Genomic DNA, 27296 nt, shown 5'->3' on the forward strand with positions numbered 1-27296 from the left:
TGGAGTTTTACAGTGGCTAAAGGCACTGCGTGCCCATTCTCTCATAAATAAATAAAAATAAAATACTAAAAACAAGCAATAATAACAAATATATTGTGCTAATTTGTTCCACAGCAGCACTTGATGGACTCAGATTTTGTGATGAAGGGTTACCTAGGACTCCAGGGTTGCATCTGGGTGCAGGACACAGAGGTAGTGAGAGAAGGCAGCGGGTGCCACACTTTTTTTCTTCAAGGTAGGGTCTCACTCTAGCTCAGGCTAACCTGGAATTCACTATGTAGTCTCAGGGTGGCGATCCTCCTACTTCTGCCTCCTGAGTGTTTGGATTAAAGGCGCTCGCCTCCAAGCCCGGCCTTTTTTTTTTTTTTTTTTAATTATTTGCACAGAGATAGAGAAGAGAAAAACGGCACGCCAAGGGCTCTAGCCTCTAGCTACTGGAAAACGAGTTCCAGCAGCATGCGCCACTTTGTGCATTGCCTGACGCGGGTACTGGGGAACTGAACCTAGCTCGTCAGACCTCGCAGGCAAACGCCTTAACCGCTAAGCCATCCTCCCAGCCTGGCACTTGGAACTTTCAAATCAAATTGTTTACCCCATCCCTGCCCACTTGCCGCCTATTTCCCAACCCCCCCACCACCACCCGCAGCATGGGACGAGCCTAGGCCTGGCATCACATCTGGGCCACCACCTTGAATCCCAGCGCTGAGCACAGAGCCTGGCACACAGTGGTCTGCTAACGAGTGGTCTGACTGCCCCAGAAGTTGCAAGCCCGGGAGGGCGCACCCACTGGCACGCTTCGGAAGAAGGTCCCGGAGGGCAGCGCGCAGGGAGCGCAGGCGCTTTGCCGGGACGCTGCCGCGGCTCGGCGGGTCCCGGGCAGCGCCATCCCGGGCCCGGACGGAGGGGGCGCTGCTGCGGGAGGTCGCGGCCCTCAGCGGCAGCATCCGCGGCGGGCTGGGGGCGGGGCCGCCTCCAGCGGGCCAGCGAGCGAGCGCCGCGCGCCGCCGCCGCCGCCGCCGCCACCTCCGCCGCTCGGCCCGGTCCCGGAGCGGCCCGGCCGGCCCGCTGGGGCGCGGAGCCGAGGCCCGCCGGGGTCGCGGAGCCGAAGCCCGCGGCCGGCCGCATGAAGGACTGCGAGTACCAGCAGATCAGCCCCGGGGCCGCCCCGCCCGCCGCCTCCCCCGGGGCGCGCCGCTCCGGCTCCGCCGCGCCCCCCGCCCCGGGCCCGGGGCCCGCGCCCGCCGCCCCGCGCTGGAGCGGCAGCGGCAGCGGGAGCCTGGGCCGTCGTCCGCGGCGTAAGTGGGAGGTGTTCCCGGGCCGCAACCGCTTCTACTGCGGCGGCCGCCTCATGCTGGCCGGCCACGGCGGCGTGTTCGCGCTCACGCTGCTGCTCATCCTCAGCACCACCATCCTCTTCTTCGTCTTCGAGTGAGTTCGCCGCGCGCCCCCGCCTCCCGCTTCCCGGCCCGCCGCCCTCCCCGCCTCTCTGCCCACCTCCTCCCTCCCCTCTCCCCTCTCCCGGCTCCCGGCTGCTCGCCCTGGCCCCCCGCATCCCCTGCAGCCTCTGCTCCCTGCCCGTGCCAGCTCCTCCTCCCGTGCCCACCACCCCCACGCCTCCCCGGCACCTTACGTCCCGCCTAGGCCGCTCCTTCCAAACCCCTGCAGGCAGCTTTCTTCTCCGTTCTGTCCAGACAACTAACTTTCTGTGCTCTTTGCCTGTGGTCATCTTAACCATGAATTTCCTTGGCATCTTCTCTTGGCTCCCTCTAAGGCCCCAGAGGGTCCCCACTCCTCTCTCAGATTCTCTCCTTTTTGCATTTCCTCAGGAGTCTTCAGCCTAAGCCCCAAGGCATCCCTCTCTCTCTCTAGCATCTCTGGGGCCTCTCGGCCCCCCCCCCCTTCTTCCCTAGCGCTTTTCCTAGTTTCTGCAGAGCTTCCTATCCCCTGTGTACCCGGGTCCCCCAGATGTCTCCCAATCCCTGACCTTCTGGCTTTGTTTCCTTGTGGCCATTTGAGAACATCCCTCCTGCCCATTCCACATCAGGGTTAGCTGCAGCTCCCTGTTTTTTTCAGTTATGTCTCCAAGTACACTCAGACCGTTTGCTCTCATGGACTTTTGGTCTCTTCACTTCCCTATGGCCGGGGATTGGCCCACACAGTTAACACCATCTTATGGTTGGAGGTTGAAGGAGGGGTTTGGCCGCACGTTGCTTTTACCTTGTGTGCATCAGAAATTTCCACTCCACTTTCAGCCTCCAGCTGGAGCCACCTGAGACGTGATTCCTTGCGCCTTACACACCCACACGCTTGCATACCCACCCCTGTGAGCCCCATCTTCCCCTCCTCGTTCTCTTCATTTCTTGTGATCAGTTTCTTTTATTGTACACTGTTGTTAAGATCTCCATCTTTTGAGCTGGCAGATCTGGCCGAAATCCCAGCTCCACCTCAAACTAACTGCATGTCCTCGGGGCAGTCACTTTACCTCTCTAAGCTACCCGGTTGCCTCTACTGTAAAATGGAGCCTTTAATAGCAGCCACCCCCAAGGGTTGTCATGAGGTTGGTACCAGATCACATATGTAAGCTTTTCACACTTAATAGCAGCTGTTAATACTTCACCAAACAGTGGTTCCCTGGGTACCTTGCTAGCAGAAGGATCGCCTGGCTGCAACCTTGGGTTTCCCCTTATGTGTTGGCTTCTCCTTTCCACCCTTCTCTTCTGAGTCAGGTTGGATGAAAAGTTCAGGGGTAATTTACAAGCTGAAGCTCTGGGTCACCAGTGTGTCACTCTGCCCTTGGGCTGAGTTGCAGATCAGCTTGGCTGTGCCTAGGTGTGTCTTGAAGTGCCTTGAACCCCGGGCTGCTGGGCTGCTGTCCGGCCACTCATGCTTGAGGCTGTGGTTTTGGCAGGAGGAAGTAATGCTGGCTGTGGTTGGCCCTGTGACCCTTCACAGTGTGGGATATGGTCAGTTCAGAGCAGGGCTTCTGCCAGGATGTCCTCATGGGTGGGGATTGCTTTGACCCCAGCCAGGAAGGAAGCAAGGACTTTGGGCTCTCTGACAGTAGGCAGATCATCTGCGCTTTTTTTTTTTGTTGTTGTTTTGAGAGGGTCTCACTCTAGACCAGGCTGACCTGGAATTCACTATGTAGTCTCAGGGTGGCCTTGAATTTATGGCAATCCTACCTCTGCCTCCCAAATGCTGGGATTAAAGGTGTGTGCCACCATGTCTGGTTACTTTATTTTTTTTTAAAATCAGAAAGGAGGAGAGAGAGAATTGGCACACCAGGGCCTCTAGCCACTGCAGTCAAACTCCAGACGCGTGCACCATCTTATGTGCATGTGTGACCTTGCCACTTGCATCACCTTGTGCGTCTGGTTTATGTGGGACCTGGAGAGTTGAACATGGGTCCTTAGGTTTCTCAGGCAAACACTTTAACTGCTAAGCCATCTCTCCAGTCCTTTTTCAAAAAAATAGGTTTTTATTTATTTATTTGAAAGAGAGAGAGATGCAGATAGAAAGAATGGGCGTACCAGGGCTCTCAGGCTCCTGCCTCAGGGCCTTTGCACTGTAGACAAACCCTCACAAGTTCATTCTCTTTGCAGGTGAGGTGTTCTCTGGATTATTGTGTGTCCTGTGTGCCTAGAGCCAGTCAGTGCTTGATAGGTATTGAGGTGCTCAGTAAAGCAAGTGCTATTTGGATGAGTTGAATGGCTTATCACTTGCTGGGAATCTGGAAACCCCAGTTTACTGTTGCTGGCTGAGTGACCTTGAATTTACCTGTTGGCTTAGGAGGCCCCCCTAGGACTTGATGTTTCTTTCTTTCTTTCTTTCTTTCTTTTTTGTTTGTTTTTTAGATAGGGTCTCACTCTAGCCCACGGCTGACTTGGAATTCACTATGTAGTCTCAGGGTGGCCTTGAACTCACGGCAGTCCTCCTACCTCTGCCTCCCAAGTGCTGGGATTAAAGGCATGTGCCACCACACCCATCAAAATAACTTTTCCCCTCAGATTTTTGAGGTAGGGTCTCTTTCTAGCCCAGGCTGACCTGAAATTCACTGTGTAGTCTCAGGATGGTATCAAACTGACAGTGGTCCTCCTACTTCTGCCTCCCAAATACTGGGATTAAAGGCATGTGCCACCATGTCTGGCTTCTTGATTGTAAACAATATCCCATGGTAATGCCCTCCCTCCCCCCACTTTCCCCTTTGAAACTCCATTCTCCATCATATTCCCTCTGGCTTCTTTTTTTTTTTAAAAAAAAACAAATATTTTTATTTATTTAGTTGTAAGCCAAGAGATAAAGACACACATACAGAGACAGATAGAGAGTGGTATGTGTATGTATGGGCACACCAGGGCCTCTAGCCACTGCAAATGAACTCCAGATCCATGCGCCCCTTTGTACATTGGCTTTACATGGGTACTGGGGAATTGAATGTGGGTCATTAGGCTTTGCAAGGAAGTACCTTAATCACTGGAACCATCTCTCCATCCCAGACTTGGTGTTTCTTGAAAGGATTACAAGTGTCAGACTTCAAATATATCCCCATCTCCCTAGTTATATATGAACTGGGTAAGTTTCCATGAGGGTGGCACCAAGGGCCTGGCCAGTGTGTTGCAGGGTCAGATCTGAAGTATAAACCTGCTGTCAAGGAAAGTCCTTCTAGGGAGGGAAAAATATTATAAAGAAGAGATACAACAAGTATAAAGGCATTGAAATAGGAAAGACTCAGTCAGACATGGTGGCGCACCCTTTTAATCCCAGCACTCAGGAGGCTGAGGTAGGAGGATCTCTGTGGAGTTCAAGGCCACCCTGCCACTACACAGTGAATTCCAGGTCAGCCTGGGCTACAGCAAGACCCTACCTTGAGAAAAAGAAAGAAAGAAAGAAAGGAGGGAAGGAAAAAAGAGAGACAGAGAGAGGGAGAGAGAGAGAGAGAGAGAGAGAGAGAGAGAGAAGTTGCTATTGGGACTGTCATGAGCCTGTTGTGATTGGTGAGAAGTTTTGAAGAATGAGTCCAGAGAAGCCTTCAGTAAGTCCAGGATATGCATGGCCTAGAAGGCCATGCTTGAGAGTTTGGATTTCATTCAAAATATAATAGGAAGCCAGAAGAGGGTTTAAGCAGGGAAGTGACGTGATCTCTTTTACATTTCTAGAAGGTGGCTCTGGCTTACGGGTGGATGGTAGAGAGACAGTAAAGAAGAGATCCATAGAGAGCCCTGATAGGTTCACTTCATCATCAAGTTATGGCCCCACTAATATCTGGAACTTCTTAAGGGACCTGGAACAGGGATGTGTAACCCAGTGGTAGGTAGCCGACCTAGTGGCAGGAAGCGTGAACATCCAACAGGTGTAAGCAGCTCTCAGCTAGGGTCAGGGGGCCTGAGACCTCTTTTGAGGTTCCCATCCCCATGATGACAATAGCAAGAGCTGGACCATGCTGTTTTCCTCAGCCTTTATTAATATATGTATTTGAAAGAGAGAGAGCAAAGATGGGTGCACCAGGGCATCCAGCCACTGGGAATGAACTTCAGATACATGTACCCCCTTGAGCATCTGGCTTACATTGGTCCTGAGGAATAGAACCTGGGTGCTTTGGCTTTGCAGGCAATTGCCTTAACTGCTAAGCCATCTTTCCAGCCCTAAATATGTTTTTTTTTAATTCATTTATCTATTGAGAGAGAGAGAGATAAAAAAAAAAGAGAGAAAAGAGAGAGAGAAAGAGAATGGACGCTTCAGAAGCATGTACCACCTTGTGCACCTGGCTTATGTGGGTTCTGGGGAATCAAGCCTGGGTCCTTAGAAATCTTTGCAGGCAAACACCTTAACCGCTAAACCATCTCTTCAGCCCCCCTCCCAACCTTCTTTTGACTTTTTTCCCTGTTTGGCTTCAGTATTATTTCCTCCGGGGAACCTCTCCTGTTCTGCTGTCTTCCCTTCCCCTGTAGAGCACATATCACCCTGTTTGGCAATTCCCTGTTGACGTAGCTCTTTCCCCCAGTAGACTGTAAGCCACATGGCAGAGGGACTCTTGTCATATTCATGGCCACTATTCCTGCTGTTTGTTGAAAGTTGTCTGGCACAAAGGCCTCAGTAAGTGTTTGTGGGGTGAGTGGCTGAATGAATGAATCACATTGCTATGGATGCTGCACCTCAAGTGATGGGCCTCACATTGGTAGTGGCTCCTGGAACTCCGTGTCTAGAAGGATTCTGAGGCTGCAGCTAAGTACAGGGGTTAAGAATGCCAGAATCAAGCTGGGCATGGTGGCACATGTCTTTGATCCTAGCACTCAGGAGGTTGATGTAGGAGGATTACCACGAGTTTGAGGCCACCCTGAGGTTACATAATGGATTCCAGGTCAGTTTGGGCTAAAGTGAGACCCTACTTTGAAAAAAATCCAAAGAGGGTTGGGGGGAAGAGTGCCAGAATCTTGGGCTGGAGAGACGGCTTAGTGGTCAAGGTACTTGCTGGCAAAGTCAAAGGGACCCAGGTTCAATCTCCCAGTACCCATGTAAAACCAGATGCACAAGGTGGCACATGTGTGTGGAGTTTGTTTGCAGTGATCAGAGACTGTGGCACGTCAATTCTTTCTCTCCCTCTCCTCTCTTTCTATTTGCCTTTTTCTCTCTCAAATAAATAAATACATTTTTAAAAATAATGCCAGTAGCTGGGCGTGGTGGCGCACGCCTTTAATCCCAGCACTCGGGAGGCAGAGGTAGGAGGATCGCCATGAGTTCAAGGCCACCCTGAGATGACAGAGTTAATTCCAGGTCAGCCTGGACCAGAGTGAGACCCTACCTCAAAAAACCAAAAAAAAAAAAAAACAAAATAAAAATAATGCCAGGGCCTGGAGGGATGGCTTAGTGGTTAAGGTGCTTGCCTGCAAACCCAAAGATCCAGGTTTGATTTCCCCAGGACCCATGTACACCAGACACACAAGGGGGCACATGCATCTGGAGTTCATTTGCAGCAGCTGGAGGCCCTGGCATGCCAATTCTCTCTTTCTCCCTCTGTCTCTCTTTCCTCACCTCTTTCTGTCTGTCAAATAAATAAATAAATAAAAATTTTTAAAAAAAACAATGCCAGAAGCTGGGTGTGGTATTGCATACCTTTAGTCCCAGCACTAGGGAGGCAGAGGTAGGAGAATAATTGTGAGTTCAAGGCCACCCTGAGATTAGATAGTGAATTCCAGGTCAGCCTGGGCTAAAGTGAGACCCTACCTTGGAAAACCAAAGAAATAAAATAAAATAAAATGCTCCAGAATCTCATAAGGTATGTTGGTGCATGCCTTTAATCCCAGCATGTGGGAGGTAGAGGCAGGAGGATTGCTGTGAGTTTTAATGCCTACCTGAGACTACATAGTGACTTCCAGGTCAGCCTGGGCTAGAGCGAGAGCCTACCTTGAAGGAAAAAAAAAAAAAAAAAGCCAAAATCTAAGTCCAGCACAGCAGTGACCAGAAATCCCAGCCTTTGAGGCTAGAAGGATAGCTTGAGCTCCTGGGGTTCAGGGCCAGCCTGGGAAGCATAACGAGTCAGTCTTAGTGTGTCTCTGTCTTTGTTCTCTCTCTCTCTCTTTCTGAGACGGTCTCATGTAATCCAAGTTGTTCTCAAACTTGCTGTGTGGCCAAGGACGACCTGAACTCCTGGTCATGTTCTGTCAGCCTGGGGGGGCTGGGGCGACAGGTACACACCTCCACAAAGAAGCAGCGAGGCGTGGTGGTGTGCATGCACTTAGGAGGTGGGGGCAGAAGAGTCAGGAGTTCATGGCCAGTTTAGGCTACAAAGAGAATTACAGTCTAGTCTGAGAAAAAAATTGGGGTAGAGAGAAAGAGAGGGAGAGAGAGGCTGGAGAGATGGCTCAGCATTTGAGGCACTTGCTTGTAAAGCCGAGTGACCTGGGTTTCATTCCCCAGTACCCATGTAAAGCCAGATGTACAATGGTGTATGCATCTGGAGTTTGCATCATCAGCTGGAGACCCTGGCACGCCTATTCGCTTTTTCTCTGTCTCTCTTCTTTGTCTGCTTGCAGATGAATACATTTTTATAAAAGAAGGGGGAAGAGAGAGAGGCACATTCAATAATATCATGTCCTAGGGAGCCCGGTACCTGCTGAATTCTTTCTCCATCTCTCCTAGCTGTCCCTACCTGGCCCGTGAGCTCACCCTCGCCATCCCCATCATCGCTGCCGTCCTCTTCTTCTTCGTCATGAGCTGCCTGCTGCAGACGAGCTTCACCGACCCCGGCATCCTGCCCCGGGCCACCGTCTGTGAAGCTGCTGCCCTGGAGAAACAGATCGGTGAGGCTCCTGCTCCCAGCTGCAGCTGTGTCCCCCCGCCCCGCGGTCCTAGCCCTTTCTCTCCCAGCGCCGCGCTAGAAGTGGGGATACAGCAGTGAGCAAGGCAGGCTGGAGCCGACACTGAGGTAGGAGGGGACAGATAAGAAATAAGAGAGCAAATAACAAGAAATGCTGGCAGCCAGCACGGAGCTGAGCGTTTCCTGGGGACCAGGCACTATTTTAAGGTTATTCAGATGCTTGACCTTATTGAACCACCCAGTAGTCCTGTGAGGTAGGTAGGGTTGTTACTTTCCTTCTACTGCTTAAGAGGCGCAGAGAGGTTAAGTAAAGGGTTCAAGATTACTCTGTACGTAGAAGAGTAACCCCCAGGCCATCTAGCGTGAGCCCTTGCTCTTTTAAACGTTTGTGTATATTCACTCATTCAATCATGAAACATTTATTGGGCCCTTGCTGTGTGCCATGTGCTTCTCCAGATGCTGGGGATCAGTAGCTCAGGAATCGTTTCTGTCCTCATAGAGGTGACATCCAGGGCAGGAAAAATACAGCAAACAAGCAAGTAATTAAATTGGCTAAGATATCAGAGAAGAAGAGAGGACAAGAACTAGGGGAGGAGTCAGGCAGAATGGCGCACGCCTTTAGTCCCAGCACTTGGGAGGCAGAGGGAGGGGATCGCCATGAGGTTGTGGCCACCCTGAGACTCCATAGTGAATTCCAGGTCAGCCTGTGCTAGAGTGAGACCCTACCTCAAAAAAAAAAAAAAAGACAAAAAATAAACAGGACATGGTTGTGATGAAGCACACCTTTAATGCCAGCAGAGGTAGGAGGATTATCCTGAGTTCAAGGTCACCTTGAGACTACATAGTGAATTCCAGGTCAGCCTGGGCTAGAACAAGACCCTACCTCGAAAAACCAAAACAAATTAATTTTAAAAATAAATGAATAGTTCTGGAGAGATGGCTTAGTGGAGATGGCGTAGTGGTTAAGGCACTTGCCTACAAAGCCAAAGGACCCAGGTTTGATTCCCCAGGACCTATGTAAACCAGGTATACAAGGTGGCACGTGTGTCTGGAGTTTGTTTGCAGCAGCTGGATGCCCTGGTACACCCATTCTTTCCCTCTCTCTTTCTATCTCTCTCTCTCAAATAAGTAAATAAAAATAAAAACTTAAAAAAAAAAAAGCTGGGCATGATGGCACATGCCTTTAATCCCAGCACTCAGGAGGCCAAGGTAGGAGGATTGCCGTCAGCCTCCCTGAGACTACATAGTGAATTCCAGGTCAGCCTGAGCTAGAGTGAGACCCTACCTTATTTTTTTTTTTAATTTTTTTTTGTTCATTATTTATTTATTTATTTGAGAGCAACAGACACAGAGAGAAAGACAGATAGAGGAAGAGAGAGAGAATGGGCGCGCCAGGGCCTCCAGCCTCTGCAAACGAACTCCAGACGCGTGCGCCCCCTTGTGCATCTGGCTAACGTGGGACCTGGGGAACCGAGCCTCGAACCGGGGTCCATAGGCTTCATAGGTGAGTGCTTAACCGCTAAGCCATCTCTCCAGCCCGAGACCCTACCTTATAAAACTGAAAAAAAACTAAATAAATAAACAGCGCTGGCAGAGGGTTATGAAGGAGACAGGAGACGATGTATACACAAAGAGGCACAGACTGGGATGAGCCAAGAATGTGAGGGGCTCAGTGTGGGGCGTGGGCTAGTTTAGATTAAGGGATTCCAGGCCTCTAGGAGATAAACGCTGAATGCTCTTTTAGGAAGATGAGGTTCTGCAAACAGTAAAGGCAAAGGCTCAGAGTGGGGAAGGCTGGGTAGTGGGGGGACCCGTCCTCAAGAGGCCCACAGGTGGCCCTTGACTCCCCCAGACTGCTGAGAGCTCCCCTCGCTGCGGGGGTGCCCCAAAGCCCAGGCCTTAATCTTAGTTTGCTCCACCCCTGCTCCTTCCTGCTGAGAAATGACACGCTTGTTTGCACACCTCAGGCTTTCCGGTCATGGTTGGTTCCTTCCCCTCAGAAGGCTGCATTCACACAGGCTTTTAAACGCCTGGAGAGTTCTAGTGACCTGTAAATGTCAGAGCCTAGCTGCATCCGTCACTGGAAATCATTTCACTAATTCCCGAGAGCGGGTTGGGAGGGGCTAGAGTAGACGCCTTGTCTGTTGTCTCTCTCCCCTGCCCAGGACTACCCCGCCACACCCACGGCGAAGCCTTCCTCTCCCTTCTAGCTTCCTTCCCCTCACCCACTGCTGCCAGCCTCCCTCCCAGGGTTTATTCCTTACGTAGTGCCCCTCTCTCTGACCTGGGTCCATTCCCTTTCAGTCAGGCTAATCCTGAGGCAGGATTACTGTCCAGCTGTGCCAGGCTCGGAGGCCTGGCTGCCTAGATTACCCCGGCCTCCTGTGAGCTGCTTGGGTAGTAGTGACTGCAGTAATCCTCTTGTTTATGGAGAGCTTGACTGTGTGCCCAGTGCTGGCCACCCATCAGCCCCACAAATCTTTACAACATCTGGTGAGGGCAACCCTGGTGGTCAGGTGTGCCAGTGTCGACTCGGAGCCAGTTGGGACACATCCTCTCGATTCTTAGTCTACACTGCAGTGACCCGTATTCCAGGCCAGGCCCTCTGTAACACATTCCCACGTGCATTCTCCTTCCTTTTCTGTCCCTGTGCTGCATGATAATCATGATGAAATTTTCCTCTCTGCTGTGCTGTGAAGGCAAGGACACAAGTGTCTTATTATCCTATTACCATGTGGGTGGGCAAAGAATAGGCGCTTCTGGGAAGGCGCTCCTTTCTGCCTGAGGGATGATTGTGAGGGCTTGCCATGGCTCATGCAGCTGTGTACTGTTTGTACTTACCGACTCGCTCTGGGGGACAGGCATCTGATATTTTACACTCTGCCTATACCCTGAACTTGCTCAATCTCTTGATACACACTCTGCCTTCTGGGGGTTTCCAGTCCAGATGAATGCAAAGTGAAAAGGTCTGAGTGGCTGTCTTGGACTGCATAAGACAGAAGGAGAGATCAGGACCTGGGGAGGTGGAAGTGGAGCCTCACCTTGAAGTCTGAGTGGAATTCAAGCACAGGAAGCTCAAGAGAGCCCAGCAGGCAGATAGAACAGCCATGAGGATACAGTGTGGGAAGGAGCAGGCATGGGACCACTGGGCAGGTTCCGTCGGCTGGAACATGCAAAGTATTGCAGAGAGTTAAGGAGTTCACAGTTGGAAGGAAGGTGTGGAAATGAGTATGGTAGGATACGAATGTCAAGGCCTAAGACTTGGGTTAGGTAAATAAGATGGCTTAGCTAAAGGTACTTGTTAAGACAGAAAGTGGCATCATTGGGACCATTGAATTTGTTTGTTTGTTGTTGTTTTCTTCGAGGTAGGGTCTCACTGTGGCCCATACTGACCTGGAATTCACTATGTAGACTCAGGCTGGCCTCGAACTCACAGCGATCCTCCTACCTCTACCTCCCAAGGGCTGGGATTGAAGGCGTGCGCCACCATGCCTAGCCTCTCTTTTATTTTGATGTTATAGAGGTCATGGATAACCAGGCCATTTTGTGTCTGGAAGAGTGCATTGTAAGCAATCCTACCCTTCCTTTGGTACTTTCATTCTTTCTGCCACCTCTTCCACAATGGACCCTGAGCCTTTGAAGGTGTGATAGAGATATTTCAGTGCTGAGCACTGCTCTGTCACTTCTTCTCAGTACTATGTTGCCTTCTAAGTCATCCCAAGGTCACCCCCATCTGAAAAGAGAAGCTTCTCTAACCAGAAGTGAGAGTAGCATTAATACGTGGGTATGAACATTAAGAGAAGTGCTCACCAGGCAGTTTGGTGAGCATAGTATATACATTTAGCTAAACAGCAGCAGACGTCACACCCCTAGGGCTCATGACTGCCCCTGTTTTAAGTTTTCAGTATCAGGGATATATTCCCCTCCCATGGAGTGGGCCTCCAGTCCAATTAGAGAGCAGTTGGTTTCCCCCATAACAGACATGCCATTATTGCACCTGTTGGCTCATTTGGCCTGGCTGGCCAAATTTAAGCTTGCAGTGTCCACTGTTGTTTATCTCCTCTGGTGATTTTCTGTCTCTCATTGAACTGCATGCAGTGTTGTTTTTTCCAGCTTTCTGTCTTGTCAGCTGGTCTACATGGAGGAGGTTTTCAGCTCAGCTCCAGCAGAATTCAGTGGCCTTGCAGCCCAAGTATGTGGAGTCTTCAGCAATAGAATCTTACCATCTATTCCTGTTGGGAAACCAAGAGCTTTGGCAATGGCCTGTAGTGTTTTCTTTTGAGGGGGCATTAGGGTCCTCCCTGGCCAACAACTCACTAGAAGGTATCCCATCTCTGGCACTGAAGGGACCATTGGATTTTTTTTTTTAATTTTAATTTTATGTATTAGAAATGGGGGGAGGAATGGGCACGCCAGTGTCTCTCGTCACTGCAAATGAACTCCAGACAAATGCGCCACCATGTGCATCTAGCTTATATGGGAGCTGGAGAATTGAACCTGGGTCCTTTGGCTTTGTAGGCAAGTGCCTTAACCACTAAGCCATTTCTCCAGTCTGACCATTGAATTCTTAAGCTAGAATCAAGTATGGATTTAGGGATGTGGCTAGGAGGCGTCTGACTGAGGAGAACGTGTTTTTGTGAAAGGTCGGCTGTGGTGCCTGGCCTCTCTGGCTCTGGGGTCATGGGGTGTGGGCTAGCCCTGGTCCTGAGGCTCTGCAGGCAGTGTTCACTCCTCACTGCAGCTCCAGCCAGCAGCTGCTGACACTAGTCCCACAGGGACAGACTGTGGCAGGGTGACCAGCTCTTCCTGGTTTGCCCAAACTGCCCTGTTTTAACACTGAAAATCTTGTCTTGACAAGCCATCCCAGATAGTCCAGAGCAATTGATCACCTTTATCCAAGATCCAGATTGTCCCACTAGGGATCATGAAGCTGTATCACCCTGCAGGCTCTGGAAAGTAGTGAATAGTAACATTGCTTCCAGCAGCTATCTGGTCTTCTAGAAGACAAGAAAGACATGAGACTCCAAGGACAGACCTTCCTCATTTCCCACTGGGCTGGGTCAGGACATGGCTGATCAAACCCTCAATGCCTGCCTGGTCTCTCCCTTCAGTTACCGTTGCCTTTCCAGAACTCAAAATTTCCCCAGTCTTCTTTTCTTTTCTTTTTTTTTTCTGAGGTAGGGTCTTACTGTAGCTCAGGCTGACCTGGAATTCACTATGGAGTCTTAGGGTGGCCTCAAACTCAAAGCAGTCCTCCTACCTCTGCCTCCCGAGTGCTGGGATTAAAGGTGTGTGCCACCACACCCGGCTTTTTTTTAATTTTAGAGAGAGGGAGAGAGAACTGGCACACTAGGACCTCAGCTACTGAAATTGAACTCCAGATGCTTGTGCCACCTAGTGGGCATGTGAAACCTTGTGCTTGCCTCACATTTGTGTATCTGGCTTAAGTGGGATCTGGAGAGTTGAACATGGGTCCTTAGGTTTCACAGGCAAGTGCCTTAACCATTAAGCCATCTCTCCAGCCCCAGCCTTTTTTTTTTTTTCTTATTTTCCTTCTCCTCCTCTCCTACATCTGTGTGTGTGTGTTTCAAGGTAGGGTATCACCTCAGCCCAGGCTGACCTGGAACTCACTCTGTGGTCCCAGGCTGGCCTTGAATTTATGGTGACCTCCTGTCTCTGCCTCTAAAATGCTGGGATCAAATGTATGCACTACCCTGCCCAGCTATTTCCAGCTTGCTTGCCTTCTTTCTTTCTCTCTTTCTTTTTTTTTTTTTCCAAATATATTTTATTTATTTATTTGAGAGAGAAAAAGAGCTGGAGAGAGAGAGAGTGGGGGCATACCAGGGCCTCCAGCCACTGCAAATGAACTCCAGATGCATGTGCCACCTTGTGCAGCTGGCTTATGTGGGTCCTAGAGAATTGAACCAGGGGATCCTTTGGCTTTGCAAGCAAATGCTTTAACCGCTAAACCATCTCTCCAGCCCTCTTTCTTTTTTTTTTTTTTTAAATTTTTTTTTTAAATTTTTTATTTATTTATTTGAGAGTGACAGACACAGAGAGAAAGACAGATAGAGGGAGAGAGAGAGAATGGGCGCGCCAGGGCTTCCAGCCTCTGCAAACGAACTCCAGACACGTGCGCCCCCTTGTGCATCTGGCTAACGTGGGACCTGGGGAACCGAGCCTTGAACCAGGGTCCTTAGGCTTCACAGGCAAGCGCTTAACCGCTAAACCATCTCTCCAGCCCTCTTTCTCTTTTTAAAAGAAAGGTATATATATATTTCAATTTGAGAAAACAGACAGAGAAAGAGGCAGAGAGAGAGAGAGAGAATGGGTGCACCAGGGCTTCCACTGCAAACGAACTCCAGATACATGCGCTATCTTGGGCATCTGGCTTACGTGGGTACTAAGGAATTGAGCTTTGAACCGGGGTTCTTAGGCTTCACAGGCAAGCACTTAACTGCTAAGTCATCTCTCCAGCCCTCTGTTTTTCTTCTTTAACAAGCCCAACAGACTGGCTTTTTTTTTTTTTTTTTTTTTTTTTAGGTTTTTCAGGTAGGGTCTCACCCTAGCCCAGGCTGACCTGGAATTCACTATGTAATCTCAGTCTGGCCTCAAACTCACAGCAGTCCTCCTACCTCTGCCTCTCGAGTGCTGGCATTAAAGGTGTGCACCACCACGCCCAGCTTGAGACTGGCTTTTTTTTTTTTTTTTTTTAATGGGAGAGAGAATTGGCACATCAGGGCCTCCAGCCACTGTAATCGAACTCCATATGTGTGTGCCCCCTTGTGCGCATGTGTGACTTTATGCGCCTGTGTCACTCTGTGTTTGGCTTACGTGGGACCTGGGGACCTGGAGAGCCGAACATGAGTCCTTAGGCTTCTCAGGCAAGCGCCTTAATCACTAAGCCATCTCTCCAGTCCCAAATGCATCTTTGTTTGTTTGATTTGTTTTTTCAAGGTACTGTCACTCTAGCCCAGGCTGAATTCATATTCTCAGGGTAGCCTCCCAAGTGCTGGGATTAAAGGTGTGTGCCACCAGCCCAGCAGAATGCATTTTTTAAAAAATATATATATTTATTTGTGGGCTGGGGAAATGGCTTAGCGGTTAAGGCATTCCTTAAAACCCTGGTTTGATTCCCCAGGAACCACTTAAGCCAGATGCATAAGAGGACACATGCATCTAGAGGTCATTTGCAGTGGCTAGAGGCCCTGGCATGCCCATTTTCTCTTTCTCTCTGTCTCTCCCCCCCTCTCTCTCTCAAACAAACAAACAAATAAATGTATGTTATTTAGAACCTTAAAAATATTTTATCTGTTTCATTTTTGAGGGGGGGCAGATGTATAGAGAGAATTGGCATTCTAGGGCCTGTAGCACTGCAAAAGAACTCCAGATGCATGGGCCACCTTCTGCATCTGTCTTATGTGGGTGCTGGGGAATTGAACCTGGGTCCTTAGGCTTCACAGGCAAGCATCTTAACCGCCACGTAATCTCTTCAGTCCTCTCTTTTTTTTTTCTTTATTCTTTTTTTTTGTTTTTTGAGGTAGGGTCTCACTGTAGCCCAGGCTGACCTGGAATTCACTAAGGAGTTTCAGAGTGGCCTCGAACTCACAGTGATCCTCCTACCTCTGCCTCCCAAGTGCTGGGATTAAAGGCGTGTGCCACCACGCCCGGCCAGCCCTCTCTTTTTTGTTGTTGTTATTTAGTTTTGTTGTGGTTTATCGAGGTAGGGTCTCACTCTAGCCCAGGCTGACTTGGAATTTACTATGTAGTCTCAGGGTGGCCGCGAACTCATGGCAATCCCACCTCTGCCTGCGAGTACTGGGATTGGTGTGTGCCACCACGCCTGACTATCTTTTTTTTTTTGAGGTAGGGTCTAATTCTAACCTGAATTGACCTAGAACCCACTCTGTAGTCCCAGAATCAAACTTACTGCGCTCCTCCTACCTCTGAGTGCTGGCACTGAAGCGAAATGCAAGGCTGTGCCCATTTGCTACGAATAAAGACAATGTAAAGCAAAAACAACCCGGTGGTCACAGTGCCTACAAATAGTCACGTACAGGCATGTGGGGGGTCACAGTATGATAGGTTGAGACTTTCCCTTCTGTGACTCAAAAGCTAGAAAGAGAGTTGAAAAGGGAATGACTTTCTCATCACATGATTCATTGTTGCTCAGTCATGGCAGGAAACTTCCTGAAGGGGTGGAGTCCGTAGGAGGAGGCCAGCCTTAGCGCCCCTCCTGACTTCCTCCCACTCTCCCAGGCCCCAGCCACCCTGTGTGGGGCGGTCTTTGCGGGCACTGTACTGCCCTCCCCAGGTGAGCTGGCCCTCTCCTTTCTGGTAATTTGACACGTTTTTGTTTTGCTGTTAGTTATTATTATTATTTATTTGTGTATTCCAGGCTGGCCTTGAACTCACTATGTAGCTGAGAATTGCCTTGAATTTATGATCCTCCTGCCCTACCTCCCAAACAAGGATTACCACCGTGCCTGGTTTATGCAGTGCGCAGGTGGAACCCATTGCTCCTTGCATGCTAGGCTGCGCTGTAGCTCCCAGCCTTGGCCTTGGCTTTGGCTTTGGTTTGGGGATGGAATCTTACACTGCAGCGCCGTCTGGTCCTGAACTCGCAGCAGCCCTCTTTTCTGTGCTCCCAAATGCTCAGACCATCATGCCCAGCTCCTCTGCTTTCTTTGTTCATTTTGATGTTTTTTATACGTTTTTAGTTATTTATTTGCAAGCAGAGAGAAAGAAGAGAGACAGAAAATGGGCACACCACGGCCTCCATTTGCTATAGATGAACTCCAAATGCATGCGCCCCTTTGTACATCTGGCTTTAGGTGGATACTGTGGGATCAAACCCGGGTTTTCAGGCTTTGCAGACAAGTACCTCAATTGGTGAGCCATCTGTCCAGCCCAATTGTTGTTTTTTTTTTTTTTTTTTTTTTTGGTTTTTCGAGGTAGGGTCTCACCCTGGTCCAGGCTGACCTGGAATTAACTATGTAGTCTCAGGGTGGCCTTGAACTCATGGTGATCCTCCTACCTCTGCCTCCCGAGTGCTGGGATTAAAGACGTGCGCCACCACGCCCGGCTTTGTTTTTTTAATAGTTATTTTATCTGGGTTCTTTTTTTGGGGGGGGTCTGCTGAGGTAGGCTCTCACTCTAGCCCAGGCTGACCTGGAACTCACTATGTAGTTTCAGGGTAGCCTCAAACTCACGGCAATCCTCCTACCTCTGCCTCCCGAGTGCTGTGACTAAAGGCATGTGCCACCATGCCTGGCTGATTTTTTTTAATATATATATTTAATTTATTTGAAAGAGAGAGAGAAGGAGGCAGAGAGGAAGAGAATGGGTGTGCCAAGGCCTACAAACGAACTCTGGATGTATGCAGCACCTTTTGTGCATCTGGCTTACATGGGTCCTGGGGAATTAAACCTGGGTCCATTGGCTTTGCAGGCAATGTGCCTTAACTGCTAAGCCATCTCTCTAGCCCATCAATTTTTTTTTTTTCAAGGTAGGGTCTCTAGTCCAGGCTAACCTGGAATTAACTGTGTAGTCTTTGGGTGGCCTTAGACTCACGGTCATCCTCCCACCTCTGCCTCCCCAGTGCTAGGATTAAAGGCCTGTGTCACCATGCCCAGCTAATTGTTGGTTTTTTTGAGGCAGGGTCTCACTTTAGCCCAGGCTGGTCTTGAACTCATAGGTGATCTCCTACCTCAGCCTCCTGTGTGCTGGGATCAAAGGTCACCATGCCTCACTTCCCCTCCCTCTATTTTTTAAAATTTTATTTATTTATGAGACCGAGCGGGGTAGATAGAAAAGGAAAGATGCAGATAGAGATAGAATGGGCACCAGGGCCTCTAGACACTGCAAAGGAACTCTAGACTCATGTGTCACCTTGTGCATCTGGCTTATGTATGTACTGGGGAATCCAACCCAGGTCCTTAGGCTTTATCAGCAAATGCCTTAACTGCTGAACCATCTCTGCAGCCCTTCCCCTCTATATTCTTAAGATATATAGACACCAACATCAGCAATTGACTACTTATGAGTTAGACCTTAACATTATATTGTCTCATTTGCATAAAATCTTACAAGGCTGATATTATGATATTATTATTCATTTTATTTTGTGGGTTTTTTGTTGCTTTTTGTTTTTCAAGGTAGGGTCTTACATTAGCCCAGGATGACCTTGAATTCACTAGGTAGTCTCAGGGTGGCCTTGAACTCACAGTGATCCTCCTACCTTTGCCTCCCAATGTTGGGATTAAAGGTAGGCGCCACCATGCCTGGCTCCAACCCTTTATTTTTTATTTTTTAATTTTTATTTTTTGAGGTAGAGTCTCACCCTCAGGCTTAGCTCAGGCTGACCTGGAACTCACTCTATTCCCAGGCTGGCCTGAAACTCACAGGGATCCTCCTACCTCTGCCTTCAAAGTGCTAGAATTAAAGGTATGGGCCACCATTCCTGGCTCCAGCATTTTTTATTTATTTATTTATTTGAAAATAGAGAAAAGGAGAGAGAATGGGGCATGCCAAGGCCTCTGGCCACTGCAAACAAATTCCAGGTACATATGCCACTTTGTGCATCTGGCTTTACATGGGTAGAGGGAAATTGAGAACCCCAGGCTGGCAGGCTTTTGTAGCAAACACCGTTAATCAGTGAGCAATTTCCCCAGTCCCTGGGGTGACTCACAAGGCACCATGGTGCTGAGAAGTAACAGGAGTGCTCAGCACTGTCACATCTCTATCACACCTTACATGGCTCAGTGTCCATTGTGGAAGAGGTGGCAGAAAGAATTTAAGAGCCAAAGGAAGGATAGAACTGCATACATTGTGCTCCTCCAGACACAAAATGTCCCGGATATCCATGACCTCACAGTGACTGCCACCATGTACACAAGACCATAATAGGAGGAAAAGATGATGACATCAAGATAAAAGAGAGACTGATTGAGAGGAGGAGAGGATATGATGGAGAGTGGAGTTTCAAAGGGGAAAGTGTGGGGGGGAATTACCATGGGATATTGCCAATAAGAAAAGAAAAAGAAAAAAGAAAAAAAAAGCGATGAAACTGAGGGACTGAGAGAGATGGCTTAGCATTTAAGGCACTTATCAGCAAAACCAAAGGACCCAGCTTTGATTTCCCAATCCTCATGTAAATCCAGATGCACAATGTGGCACATGCGTCTGGAGTTTGTTTGCAGTAGCCAAGGCCCTGGCATACCCGTTCTATCTTCCTCTCCCTACCCCCTTAAATAAATGAATGAATAGATTAAAAAAAAAAAAAAGTGAGGTTCCAAGAGGCTCTGTACTTTTTTCAAAGTCACAGGCTGATAAGTACCCATGCCAGGTTTCAAAATGAAATCAGGCCAGTTCCAAATCACCCCATGGTGGCAGGTGCCATTGGACTGAAGCCTTGGCTCTGTGGTTAACCTTGAGCTGGTACTGAGAGCTGGGAGACCAGTTCTACAGCTGTTTCTCCGCAGGTGATGACTACAGGGCAGCAGGCAGTCAGGGCCTCCCTCACGTATGCCTTCTCTAGAGCTGAGACAGTGATGGACTGCTCAGTGGTAGGTCACCTGCCTAGCATGAGTTCCACCCTGGCCCCCTGTCCTCGCTCTTTGGACTGGTTTAGGATGTGGAATCCTACAGTAGCCCCTTAATCATGAGGAAGGTTTGGGGAAATTCATTTTCTTCTCTCAGACATGCCTTGGGAGAGGCGGAACCCCCTCCTTGTAATCTCCCACTCAGAGGCCGCGGTTTCCATCTGGAAAACTATTGCTGGGGTGTGGCTCAGTTGGTAGAGTCCTTGCCCAGCGTGCACAAAGCAAGCCCCAGTACAGCATTAAGGAAAAAAAAAAAAAAAAAAAAGGGTGGGGGGAGCAGGCTGGATACTGCACACCTGTAATCCCTGCACTTGGGAATTAGAGGGAGGAGGATCAGAAGTTCAAGGTCATTCTTCATAGCCTGACCTGCAGGAAACCCTGTCTGAAAACACCAAAAAAGATCAGGGCATGGTGGTGCATGCCTTTAATTCCAGCACTCTAGAGGCAGAGGAGCATCCCTGTGAATTTGAGGCCAGCCTAGGCTATGTAGTAAGTTTGAGGTTACCCTAGGCAAGAGTGACACCCTGCCTTGAAAGAAAAAGAAGACAAAATAAAATGTGTCAGAAACACCTTATCAGCATGATGACATTTTTTCCTGCCATAGCAGAAAGAGCTTTGAAATGAATCCTAGATTCCCTTAGGAAGCACCTTTTTTCCTATTGTTGTTATTTGTTTGTTTTTCAAAGTAGGATCTCTAGCCCAGGCTGACCTGGAATTCACTCTAGTCTCAGGATGGCCTTGAACTCACAGTGATCCTCCTACCTCTGCCTCCCAAGTATCAGGATTAAAGGTGTGTGCCACCATGCCTGGCTTTTTTAAAAAACTTTTTATTTATATATTTGCATGTGTTTGTGGTGTATACATATATTTGTACATACATGTGCTTCAGGATCTTGTCACTGCATTTTTTTTTTTTTTTTTGAGGTAGGGTCTCTAGCTCAGGCTATGTAGTCTCAGGGTGGCCTTAAATTCATGGTTATCCTCCTACCTCTGCCTCCCTAGTGCTGGGATTAAAGGCATGCATCACCACACCAGGCTCAGAATTATTCTTTTTCCTTCAACAAATATTTCATTCAGGGGGCTCTAAGACAAGAGGATCAGGAGTTTGAGGCCTGTTTGAGCTAAGATTTTGCTTCAAACAACTGTGATGCACCAGGCAGGTGCAGACTGAACAAACCTTGTACTATAGTATGAATGTGCTCCTTACCCAGTAGCTTCAGCTTTACACAGTGTCTTCCTCCCGTAGGCTGGCCTTGAATCCACTAAGTAGCCAAGCATGACCTTGAATTTGATTCTCCTGTCTCCCTCTCCCCAGTGCTAGGATTACAGGTGATTGCCAAGGTGTCCAGTGTTGGAGCTCAAACACAGGACTTCATTCTTGCTGGGAAAACTACACCCTGGTTCTCTTGGGTAGTCTTTTGCACATAGTAGGCACTTGTGTGTGAAGCAATGAACAAATGCTGCCTGGCAGACAAGGACTTTAATTACAGACCCCCATTTACAACTGGAGCGAACTTGGTGTCCATCTGTGAAATGTGGGCGTGCATCCCTTTCCCTTGCACAGGACTCTCTGTGAGGCCGTGAGATGGTGACAGTACACCTTGGCAATCACGTTTCCCTACTGAAGCTTAAAAGGCCAAACCTTTGGTCAGGCATGGCCCGTGGCCTTGCTCCAAGGACCAACAAGTGGCCACTGGTAATAGCTGCTGGGAGAGCTGAGAGGGTTCTGAGGCCAGGTGTCCCATGGCTATTGGTTAACATTGCTCCTGCAAGCCTCCTTATTTTTTGGTTTTTCAAGATAGGGTCTCACTCTACCCTAGGCTGACCTGGAATTCACTATGTAGTCTCAGGGTGGCTTTGAACTCTTGGCAGTCCTCCTACCTTTGCCTCCTGGGTGCTGGGATTAAAGGTGTGCACCACCTCGCCTGTCCTGAAAGCTTCCTTAACGGCTGAGTCGTCTCTCCAGCTTTCTCCCTGCAGTCTTCCTTTCATCAGGCTCCAGCTACTCCACCTGTACCTGGTGCTGCCTTTGCGCTGACGTGAGACCTTCCTCACCTCCCTCTCTGGCTCTCGGCAGCCTAAGAAGGTCGCAGGTGTAGGACTCCGTTTCCTCTTTTACAGACTTCTGGAGAGGAGAGGCCTTGCTGCCTGAGCTGTTTGAATCCTCCTCCCTGCCTTGGGGAAGAGACCTGGGCTCTCCTGTGTCCTGAGACCCCTTGGAAATCAACCAGACTTAGAGTAATTTCTGTTAGTGCTAAAACTTTTCAGTGCTGAGAGAAAACCTGATATGGCGGGAGCAGTCAGAACACAGGTGCACTAAAACCAACTGCATAAAATGACCTCCTGGCTATGTGTATAAGGTTTCTGTGGCACATAAGTGAATTTCATGTGTAGCTTTGGTTCCATCTTCCAGATACCTCTTTTTTTTAAATTTTTTTGTTCATTTGTATTTATTTGAGAGTAACAGACAAATAGGCAGAGAGAGAGAGAGAGAGAGAGAGAGAATGGGCACACCAGGGCTTCAAGCCACTGCAAATGAATTCTAGATGCATGCGCCCCCTTGTGCATCTGGCTAACGTGGGTCCTGGAGAATCGAGCCTTGAACCGGGGTCCTTAGGCTTCACAGGCAGGCACTTAACCACTAAACCATCTTTCCAGCCCCCAGATACCTCTTATACATATGCCAATATTGCAAAATTGGAACAAAAAAGTCTGAAATCCAAAATACTTCTGGTCCCAAGTATTTCAAACCAGAGATAAACAATTTCTTACTAAGCTCTTGCTAAGTTCTAGACACTTTGCTAAACTTACTTGGTGAAATCTTACTTGATTCTCCCAACAGTTTTCTGAGGTAGATTTCTTTCTGTCCCTCCCCCCAAGCAGAGATTTTATATGACTTGATCCTCCTCTCCCAGCCAGTAAGTGGCTCGGCAGAGATTCTAGTCATGTCTTACTGGCTGCATAGCCTGTGTCCAACCTTGGGAGATAGCAGGCGGCACTCAGGCGGCTGGGGCTGAGAACCTGGGGGTGGTGGGAAAGGCTTGGGGTCTAGGTTGGTATAGCATCAGCAGCCTTGGAAAGAACAAGGAGTTCTGCCTATTGGTTAGGACCAAGGTCAATGGCTCCCAAGATTTCAGCACTGTGCCCAGGACCATCTTTACATCTTGTTCAGGTCTCACTCACCACAACCCTGTGAAGCTTATAGTTTTTGAGGTAGGGTCTCACTCTACCCCAGACTGCCCTGGAATTCACTATGTAGTCTCAGGCTGGCCTCGAACTCACAGTGATCCTCCTACCTCTGCCTCCCCAGTGCTGGGATTAAAGGCGTGCGCCACCACGCCCCGCTTGTCTTATCTGTTTTACTGAAGAGGAAACAGGCTCACAGAGGTGAAAGGACTTCCCTCAGTAGCAAGTAGGTATGATTCCAGCCACTGTTGTCAAATTCAAAGCATCTGTGTCTTGTGGCTCTCATAGGTGCTTACCAAGCCCCGATTCCAGGGCACGTGCCACTTCTGATCCTTATACCGCCTTCAAAGAGTTGGCACTGCTCCTACAGGTGAAATAGTGGATAAGAAACTCAAATGGAAGGGTTCAGGATTTGAACCCCAGGCCTGCTTCAACCCAAAGTATGTGTGTGTTCTTCCTCTTTGCCTGCTGCCTTGTAGTTCTTAGGTGTTTGTGTTACACTGCCCTTGCTTCCAAGGTAGCCAGCCTAGTTAGACAGGTGAGATGCACACAAGAGTCCATCACAGCATCGAACAGCAGTGAGTGTGTTAGGGTGCGTTGTGGGAAGCAGGAGGGTCCACTGAAGCTGAAGTGACCGGAGAAGCTGTTGGGTTGGGATTGAGTGGGTCCTGGTGACCAGGATAAAGGAGTTAGGGTTGGGGTCTTGGTGGAGACAGAAACAGGAAGACCGTGGCCCCATTGATTTCTCAGGGAAGGTGCATGGGTGAAAAGCTGGGAAAGGAGGTTTTGGTGTTCCCCATCAACTCATGTGTTCTGAATGTCTGCTCCCCAGCTGATGGCAGTTTGGGAGGCAGAGCCATGTTGGAAGAGGTGTGTTGGAGGCAAGCTTAGCTCTCCTTCACTAGAGCCTGCTCACTTCTGCTGTTGGCATGGACGTGAGGTTCAGCCTCTGCCCATGCCATGCTGTCCCTTGCCATCATGGAGCTTCCCCTCGAGACTATAAGACAAAATAAATCTTCTCCCATAAGCTGCTTCTGGTCAGGTATTTTTTCCCAGCAAGGATAAGGTGACTAAACAGACACTAATATGAAAGGCCCTGAAACACTCACATAGAATCCTTCTTTCTTTTTTTTTTTCCGAGGTAGAGTCTCACTCTAGCCCAGGCTGGCGTGGATGGAATTCACTGTGTATACTTAGGGTGTCTTTGAACTCACAGTGATCCTCCTACCTCTGCCTCCCGAGTGCTGGGATTAAAGGCATGTGCTACCACGTCTGGCATGATCCTGTGTTTTGAGGATGCCAGTGAAGGGTTTTGACTTGGATGGGTTAAAGAGAATGCAGCAGTGTGTACAAGGCAAAGTCCAGGGGCTTGGAGCAGAGTGTCTTCCACAGCAGCTGTTTGGCGATATGGGCCTGGCCTTCAACCAGGAAAAGAACACATACACCTGATAATTGGCCAGGCAGGGATGAGGGAGAGGAAGGTGTCAGATGAGAGACGATACTACTTTTCTCTTTGCTGTGAAAAAATATCTGATACAAGCAACTTAAGAGTGGAAGGATTTATTTTGATTCATAGCTTCAGAAGTACATCGTGGCTAGAACAGTGGCTTGGTGGAGTTCCTGGCGGCAAGAGCAGATGGCAGAGGCTCCTCCCATGACAGCAGCCTTGGAGGCCCAGAGCTGCTGTAACTAGGGCCACGCCTTACCTCCTAAATCGTGCCACCTGCTGGGGAATTAGCTTTCAGTGCAAGCTTGGGAGGAACAGTTCAGCATCAAACCACAATACTCTGTTAGGTCTCTTGCCTTAGCCAAAGTGAAACTTCAGGAAAATTCCTTAAGCTGTCTAGTCTGTTTTCTCATCTGTAAATTGAAGGGATTAAGACAGATAGGAAAAGCTTGCTTGTTTGTGTGTTAGACGGGTTGCTTAGAGAGATGGCTTGGTGGTTAAAGGTGCTTGGTTGTTTATTAGACAGGATCTCATGTATCCCAGGCTGGCCTCCAGCACCCTGTGCAGCAGAGGATGACCTTGAACATCTGATTCTTGGGGCTGCGGGTGTGCAGCATCATGTTCATCTTATGCAGTGTTGGGGATCCCAGATCCTCTTGCATGCTGGGGAAGTATTCTTCCAACTGCTACAACTGCCTCCCAAGTGCTGGGGTTCAAGGCGTGAGTCACCACACCTAGCTTCTTGCTTGTGTTCTTGAGACAGAGACTTGTAATATAGCCCAGCCTGGCCTCAGACTTGCACTCCTTCTGCTGTCTTAGCTTCTCAAGTGCTGGGGTTACAGGTGCAAGGCATCACAGCTGGCACACAAACCTTCTTTACTCCCGATTCCACGTCCTCGAGGTAGGATTACCCTCCGCATGTTTGTGTTACAGCTAAAAGGTGTTCAGTGAGGTTGAGTGATCTCCCCAAAGCTGCAGAGCTAGTGCACAACAGAACCAGGACAGGAGCACAGATTTCCAACGCTCAGGCTTGAGGTCTTTGAGTACAATTTAAAAGGTCATGGTAGGGCTGGAGAGGCAGTTCAGTGAAAGCTAACTTACCTAGCATGTTCAAAACTCTGGGTTTAATCCCCAATCTCTCTCTGTCTCACACACACAACCAATTATACAGGATTCAAGCCAGGTGATTATAGGTAAGCCTGTAATCCCAGCATCTGGGAGATGGAAGCAAAAGGATCATGAATAGAAGACCACCCAGCAAATGTGATGCCAGTCTGGCAGCCTGGGCTACATAAGACCCTATCTTGAAAGAAAAGAAAGAAGTGAGAGCACTGGAGAGATGGCTCAGCAGTTAAAGGTAATTGTTTATGAAGCGCGATGCAGGTTTAATTCCTCAGTACCCATGAAAGCCAGATGTACAAAGTGACACGTCTCCCTCTCTGTCTCACTGCTTGCAAATAACTAAATTTTGATTCTTTTTTTTTTTTTTTTTTTTTCCTCAAGGTAGGGTCTCACTCTAGCCCAGGCTGACCTGGAACTCACTATGTAGTCTCAAGGGTAGCCTCGAGCTCATGGTGATCCTCCTATCTCTGCCTCCTGAGTGCTGGGATTAAAGGTGTGTGCTACCTCGCCTGGCTAAATAATTTTTATTTACTTATTTTGTGTGCATGCATGAGATAGATAGATAGAGAGAATATGTGTGCACCAGGGCCTCTAGCCACTGCAAACAAACTTCAGATGCATGTGCCTCCTTGTGCATCTGGTTTACTTGATTACTGGGGAATCGAACCTGTGTCCTTAGGCTTTGTAGGCAAGTGCCTTAACCACTAAGCCATCTCTCCAGCCCCTAAATAAATTTTTATTTATTTATTTATTTTGCCTTTTTTTTGTTAAATTTTTATTAACATTTTCCATGATTATAAAAAAATATCCCATGGTAATTCCCTCCTAAATAATTTTTTAAAAGAAGGAAGAAGCTGGGCATGGTGGCTCATGCCTTTAATCTCAGTATTTGGGATGCACAGGTAGGAGAATCACTGTAAGTTCAGGCCAGCCTGAGACTACATAGTGAATTCCAGGTCAGCCTGGGCTACAGTGAGACCCTACCTGGAAAGAACAAAAAGAAAAGAAGCAAGGGCTAGAGAGATGGCTCAGTAGTTAAGGTGCTTGCCTGCAAAGCTGAGCGACCCGGTTTTGACTTCCCAGTACCCATATAAAGCCAGATACATGTGCATGCATCTGGAGTTTGTTTGCAGGGGCTGGAGGCCATGGCACACCCATTCTTACTCTGTCTCTATCCTCTCTCTCTGCTCATAAATAAATAAATAATACTTTTTTAAAAATGCAAAATTAGGCTGGGCATGGTGGCACATGCCTTTAATCCCAGCACTTGGGAGGCAGAGGTAGGAGGATCACCATGAGTTCAAGGCCGACCTGAGATTACATAGTGAATTCCAGGTCAGCCTAAGCTAGAGTAAGATCCTACCTTGAAAAATTAAAAAAAAAAAATACAAAGTTTATTCAACATTCTTCCTGTTAGTCCTGTTTTACAGATGAGAAATCAGGGGTTCATAGTTCAAGTGACTTAGTCTTTTTTTTTTTTTTTTTTTTGAGATAAGCTCAGCAGACTGCCTTTTTAAAAAATTTTTTTTTGTTGTTTATTTATTAGATAGTGACAGAAAGAAGGAAGCAGAGAGAGACAGAGACAGAGAGAGAATGGGTGCATCAGGGCCTCCAGCCACTGCAA

General features: G+C 48.6%; 1 protein-coding gene across 1 annotated transcript in view; it reads left to right on the top strand.

The window, feature by feature from the left end:
* The first annotated feature begins 1123 nt into the window (after positions 1 to 1123).
* Zdhhc18 (zinc finger DHHC-type palmitoyltransferase 18) overlaps positions 1124 to 27296 on the top strand; it is a 45357-nt gene continuing 19184 nt past the window's right edge. Inside the window, exons 1-2 of the mRNA XM_004671218.2 lie at positions 1124 to 1428; positions 8137 to 8297. Coding sequence (XP_004671275.2) covers positions 1124 to 1428; positions 8137 to 8297 — 466 coding nt within the window. The remainder of the gene's footprint in view (positions 1429 to 8136; positions 8298 to 27296) is intronic.

This window comes from Jaculus jaculus, chromosome 5 (genome assembly GCF_020740685.1).
Source record: "Jaculus jaculus isolate mJacJac1 chromosome 5, mJacJac1.mat.Y.cur, whole genome shotgun sequence".
Taxonomy (NCBI): Eukaryota; Metazoa; Chordata; class Mammalia; order Rodentia; family Dipodidae; genus Jaculus; species Jaculus jaculus.